The sequence below is a fragment of the Apium graveolens genome, chromosome 7 (genome assembly GCF_009905375.1).
Source record: "Apium graveolens cultivar Ventura chromosome 7, ASM990537v1, whole genome shotgun sequence".
Taxonomy (NCBI): Eukaryota; Viridiplantae; Streptophyta; class Magnoliopsida; order Apiales; family Apiaceae; genus Apium; species Apium graveolens.
This window is the reverse complement of record NC_133653.1, coordinates 107,102,119-107,108,747: the sequence shown is the minus strand read 5'-3', so window position 1 is coordinate 107,108,747 and position 6,629 is coordinate 107,102,119. Positions and strand designations below refer to the sequence as shown.

The window sequence follows — 6,629 nt, the reverse complement described above, 5'->3', positions numbered from 1 at the left end:
TTATGGGACTTTTCAAGGGACTCCTGACAACATAGTCATCAAGATCTACAAACTCAGTTTCAACATCTGCACGATGAGTATCAATGCATTCAACTTTTCAGTCTCCTATCTCAAGTTTCCATTTACTAAAGTCAGCTATTACTTTATTTCTAGCTTCAGAATTACCTGAATGTAATCTCATGTTCTAACTGAGAAGAAAGATTTCCAAAGCCAGGATTTGTTAAATGATGCATTCACTGTTTCAGCCCTTCCGGCCTTAGGATAAATAGGTAATATTTGTAAAAAATCATCACCAAAAACAACTTTAATACCACCAAATGGTCTTCTTCCTCGTTCTACATCAACGGCAGCCATTATGTCTCGCAAGCTTCTATCCACGGCTTCAAATGCATAGCGATGCTGCATTGGAGCTTCATCCCATATTATAAGACTTGTGTGCTGCATCAACTCTGCAATGTCTGTACCATGTTTTATTCCAGCAATAGAACTCTGATCTAATTTAAGCAGTATTTTAAACCTAGAATGAGCTGTTCGGCCACCAGGAAGAAGTGTAGCAGCAATTTCGGAGCCTGCAACTGGAAGAACAATCTTTCCTTTTGATCAAAAACGTGAAGAAAAGTTTGCCAAAGGAACATTTTACCTTATCCACCAGTCCCGTAAATAAAAAAATTCCACCTTTATTTTTGTTTACATTATCAACAACTGCATTATATACATCCAGCTACCTTGAGTTCAGATTTTTATGAGCTTTTTCGTGATTAATTCTCAATTATTCTTTATTGTAGCTAGTTTCCTCAACAATGAGACGATTGACAAAAATGTGAAAAAATCGTTCGTCGGGAAATGGCATCATATGAAAATCTCTTAAGGACTTACCAACATCATTTAACAACTTTTCAATCTCTGCACAAAAAAAATTGGTAAATGTTCCGACATCTAATTAAAAACAATAAAAGTAATACTACAAAGTAACGGACGTATCATGTATTTAATAATGATCACACACCTACTAAAGCACAGTTCTGGATTTCATACTCAGACAATGTTAAATGAATGTTATCTGAAATCTTGCGCCTCATATAAAAAACATTGTCTAACAATGCTGGCCAATGTTTTTCCCATAGCGCAAGCGGATCAGACACAAAACAATTTGCCAGGATGTTAACAAACATAGCCCGAATTTAGATTGGCATAGCTGAGAATGCATTTTCTTCCAAAGCATCATGCCACTGCTTGTCATTATTTAATAGACCAAGAACACCACATGCTTCCTTAAATGTATCATATGTAGTTCCATGAATAGTTCGCAGCTGAGTGAAAGATAAAGCACCTTTACATCTAAGTGACAACATTTGAAGATACAATAATTCACCAGTTGTTGCATGAATCTCTGCTAACCTCCCAACCACATCACCTCTTTGTCTAAGATTCCACTTAGCAGTTTTCTTTATCCATGTAAAATGGGTGGGAAAGTGAGAATACGTAAAATTTCGAGCTTGTGGAAATTCACTGTTAACTACAAACCAAGCCTCTAGTTTACTTTTTTTAGAAGTAGCGTTATTGCACACATTCTCCAAATCTGCAGAACTCTGAAAATTCAAGTACTTCTGACCGGGCAAATGTATTGGTAAGCGTTCAACACTTGGGAAACGATGGTGAATGTCAAACCCAAAAATCCTCTAGGATGCCTCAGATGCACAAACATATCTACCATCAAGAAAATTCTTTACCTCATCCAAATTCTTCACGAATCTTGCAGTTTGTTCATTCCCTGATTTGTTACTTTTCTTCTTCAACAACATTGTAGAAGTGTCATGACCCTTCAAACAGTATTTGAAGAGATATTTCAACAATCTTGAACTGTTGCAAATTTTCAGATTTATATGACACTGAAACCGCAACATAAGATCTCGATTGTATGGAACTAAAAATTGATTGTCAAGGTTGATCCCTTTTTTGTTGATAACTATACGAGTGTTACACCTCCAATAAATAGGAAAACCATAATCGTCAAAATAGGTATTACCATTAAATCTGCAAAAAAAAAATTACATGCGTCGACATTAATAATAAAATAGACTTATTATGGAATATATGTATCATTCTATTTATTCACATCTCTTTGGGAAATGATGCATGCATTTTCCTTTTACCATACATGGAGATGTGTATAAGTCTTTACCACAGGGTCCATGCATCATGTAGTTTTTAACAGCTTTATAAGCTATTGGATCAGAATTCTTATCTGGTATTTCAGCAGAAACCAACTGGTCAACCTTTTCAATAGAAGTAGGTATGCTTTCAGGGCTCAGCCAGATTAGCATATACACGTGTGGAAAACCACGCTTCTAGAATTCAATTACATGCATAACTGTGCAAAACATAAGCAAAGAAAAAATATGTCATTAAATCTATACATGTGTGGATATGATTTAATAAATTAAATGTAAAATTATCGGTGTCCAATAAAATAAATTTACCTCCTATACACTTTCCAAAGTAGTTCTTCTTTTTAATCAAATCTAATAGTTGATCAAGCTTCAGTTTAAACACGCGAGAAACAATATCCGGTGCATCAACATGATTAACATTGGGCAACAATTTAAGCAGTTCTTGTATCTCTGGCCACTTTGAGTTGCAATTCATTGTGAGAAATAAGGATGGATGACCAATTGCACGACATATCGCCAATGAATCCTTAAAGTATTGAGACATGTATCGTTGAGATCCAGTGAATGAAGCAGGCAGTATAACAGCTTTTCCAACATGCATTGGATCATGGTCTCCTTTACTAAGAGCATCACATACAGAATTATACAAATCAGCACGGATGGTAGTTTGATGTGTTGAAACCCAGTCTAATCTATATTGTTCAATGGTAGCAAACCGATCCACAACGTATTATTGCCACAAACTTCCGGCAAGGTGTGACGTTGAACCTGTAATTAATGACACGATGGTGAGAATATGCACTAATTCATTACGCATTTTATATCTTATCACATTGCTTACTTCTAAAAAATACCTTCAGAAGTTTGTATCATAATCTTGTAACAATAATACTCTCTTAGTGAAACATGTCGCCTTTGTTTTGAGTCAGGATCAAGGTCTTCATTATCTAAATTCTCTATTTCAGAGTATTTATTGTTTATCAGAGGTATACGTTTATGATACCCCTCGGTTCCCCAAGGAAACCGTAGTGGATATTGCAACTGCATGTAATGTGGATCTGTTTCATATATCCTCTTCAATCCTTCTGGTTTGGAATTCTCAACCGTGTCTCTAAAACCACCGGTATCCGTATTATCACTAACAATGAAAGCGATAACTTCATTAGATGGAGTAATATGGTTTGGTCTCCCGCTAGAAGATTGAAATGATATGAGGACTAACTTAAACTCATCCAGATCTTCATTTTTAAACTAATTTTGAGCCATGCGAAAAGGTTTGACTAACCCATTGTTCTTGTCTAACATACTTAAAAGTTCCTCGACAATATCTGGATCAACATTGTCAGAAGCACCTCCCATTGCATTGATTCTATTCTCAACCTCATTCTGTGTGTCGTATATATAGAGCTGGCAAAATTTGGGGCAAGATCCATCCAGCGGTACTAAACTCCCAACCAAATGATAGTTTTGACCTTGTAAGCGAAAATAATATGGTGAGCTACCTCTGTTTATTGAGTTATCAATCTTACCACCGGTGGAAGTGAATTGGAACATGCAGTTGTAGACTCTTATGTCTGTTTAAAATGCCTCGATTTGTCACCACCAAGTAACAAAGAAGCTCGTGGTTCTGGTGGTGGTCTTTCTTTTGGCAAATGTATCTGACCATTCCGACAGCACATAGAAAATGTGGGCTCTTTATGCAGACATGATTTATTATTATGCTCTTCGTTCCATATAGTAGCATCACATTTATTGCACAACTTTGATGGAGGACTAAGATCCATATATCCACACCACAAATTCTGATTCAATATCACACCATCCAGGTCATCATGGTACATATCATCAATTCCAAAATCTGAATCACTGGAACCACATTTTCAAAATCTAAAATCAAATTCCTTTTCTCAAGAGATGCTTGACATTTATTCTTTCCTGCACTATTTCTTAACTTTGGTTCAAGGGGATTATGACAACTTCTATGTAAATGAGACGTCCCAGGTTGGCTCATTCGCCCATGTTCGAAGATGGGATTAGAGTTTGAAGATGCGTCACTGCTATTCACAGAGGATATACCAAGTCCTTTACGCTTCACAGCTACATAGTAAACAAATACTTGAGTACAAATCTCCTTTGTTGAAGAAAGTGGGATTAATGTTAGGGCAAAAACACGCGCTAATATTCACGCAAGTATACGCGTTCGCAAGTAATATAGAATACTTTCTAGTTCGTTCCCACAAAGAGTCAGACTAATTATGTTCAATTAAACTCACTCACCAATGTATGATTACTTCTCAATGCTAAGACAATAACACTTAGATTTAATTAACTAATTATTAACTACAATTAACTACTAAAATTAACCACTTAATTAACACTTCGAATTAATAATATTAAAACACTCATGAGATCATAACTTCCTTATTACTTCCTTCAATAGTCATTGTTATTACCCTTAGCATGCAACAGTGATGATATTAATCGAATAACACGAAACTGATAAAAGCCAACTTTCATTGTACTAATAGCATTCTTCCAAACATCCACAATTAAGATAGAAGTTGAATAGGAATCAATTATGTTGAGTCCCTATATGTCTACAGAAATTGACAACATAATGATTTAAGAACAAGTTATTCCTTTTGATTACACAGGGCGAATAAAACGGTTAGAGTTACCCACTAATCATGCAGACTCGTACATGAACCTATGCTAGCATGGCAAGTTCTAAATCTCGAGATCCACCGTCGCTTCACAAGAGATTGACACCCTATCTTATATGTTCGCGACGTACATAAGACGAATACGCACAACCAATACTAGATATCATACAATCATCACACACTAAGGTATTAAACAAGTAACTAAAGAATTCTATAGTAAATCCGTTACGACCGCATGATCACAATTAGCCCATGTTAGCACTTATCGTCATCATGGGTTCATATGAAAACATGATAAATAAACACAAAAGAATAATAACTAAACTAATTATATTAAACCAGAGTACGTCACAAGAGTAAATAGGTCCAAAGTAAGAAAACTAGCATCCAACGTTACAACGAAATAAAGAATCACAAGAAAATATGCTTCCTCTTCATTGCGGTGTGCTAAAACGGTCTTCTTCCTTATCTCCTTTGCTCCTTGATTAATACAACGATCCAACACACGTGAAACATCTCTGAAATCTACTTATATAGGAGTCCCATAAAACTCAGATTACTCAGAAGTTGGAAGCCAAACAGAATTAGAAGTCTAAAATATTTATTCTGAATTCACGACCCTGCGCGGCCGCTCAGCATAGCTGAGCGGGCGCTCAGCTTCCTGCGCGGCCCGCTCAGCTCCCGCTCAGCATAGCTGAGCGGGCGCTCAGACCCCTACTGGAAAATGGTCTGTTTTTGCTCCGTTTCTTCGCTGTAATCTGCTCCTCTCTTCCTTCTTGCAATGCTAGACACATGCCAAGGCTGATTATTGATGAATTCTCCCCCGAAATGCAACTAATACCCTGAAATGCCAAACACTAGAAAAACGCATCAAATACACAAAATACTTGATTTCAAGACACCAATTTAAGCTATTATAAGACGTTCTAAGTGGTATAAAATGCCACTTATCACACCCCCAAACTTAAATCGATGTTTGTCCTCAAGCGTCACAGACTCAAAAACAAAATAAAAACATGCATGAATGCAATCTATATGAAATGCAGCGATCCCCCTTACTACGACCAAACCAACCAACTTACGACATCTCAACAAATGCAATTAAGCGACTAAAGATCAATCAAATCATGCAAACTAACATACAGCCATAAATGTGGTGTGTGCAGATGCTTAACAGATATACTTCGGAACTAGATCAATTATTATGACTCAACTATCATCAAGGCAATCACATGATTATACATAGAAAAAAAATTCTAGGCATAAAGTGACTTATAACACTACAAGAATCCTGGAGCTTATTACGGAATCATGCTTTTTATTCATAACAATAATACTTATTTGACCGTGCAATGAGTGAGGTCCACAAAAGACTTATACAATGGTATCCATGTAGCGAGCGTTAGGTTAGCGGATCCCAGACTCTAAAAGCCTTAGGTCACTAGGCACAAAGTCCCCTAAGAACTTAATAACTCGAATACCAAAGAGCCCACTCGTGATCAATTATGCATAAACACATACTTTTTTCTTTCTTTTTTTTTCTCTTTTTTCTCTTTTTTTTTTCTTTTTTTTTTCAAAACTTCTGAGCAAGTGCGTTTCGCTCCATCTTGCTCAACCCTAGACTACTCGCATAAACATACGAGCCGACTACTAGCAATTTGACGCCTAGCCACAATTAGCAACGAATTCCATTTTTTTACTCCATTTTTTTCCTTTTCATGCCTTTATCACTAAGAACCTATTATAAAATTCTAAGCATAATAAATAGATTGTCCTCGAAAACAATCAGGCCATA

General features: G+C 36.2%; 1 protein-coding gene across 1 annotated transcript; it reads right to left on the bottom strand.

Annotated features, from left to right (window-relative positions):
* Positions 1–1,181: 1,181 nt before the first annotated feature.
* LOC141673947 (uncharacterized) lies at positions 1,182–3,530 on the bottom strand. The gene is made up of 8 exons (XM_074480674.1): positions 3,457–3,530; positions 3,026–3,363; positions 2,481–2,858; positions 2,364–2,371; positions 2,183–2,276; positions 2,027–2,034; positions 1,731–1,820; positions 1,182–1,589 (listed from the first exon to the last, which is right to left on the bottom strand). The coding sequence occupies exons 1-8, from the start codon at positions 3,528–3,530 to the stop codon at positions 1,182–1,184; spliced, it is 1,398 nt and encodes a 465-aa protein (XP_074336775.1).
* Between the last annotated feature and the right edge of the window lie 3,099 nt (positions 3,531–6,629).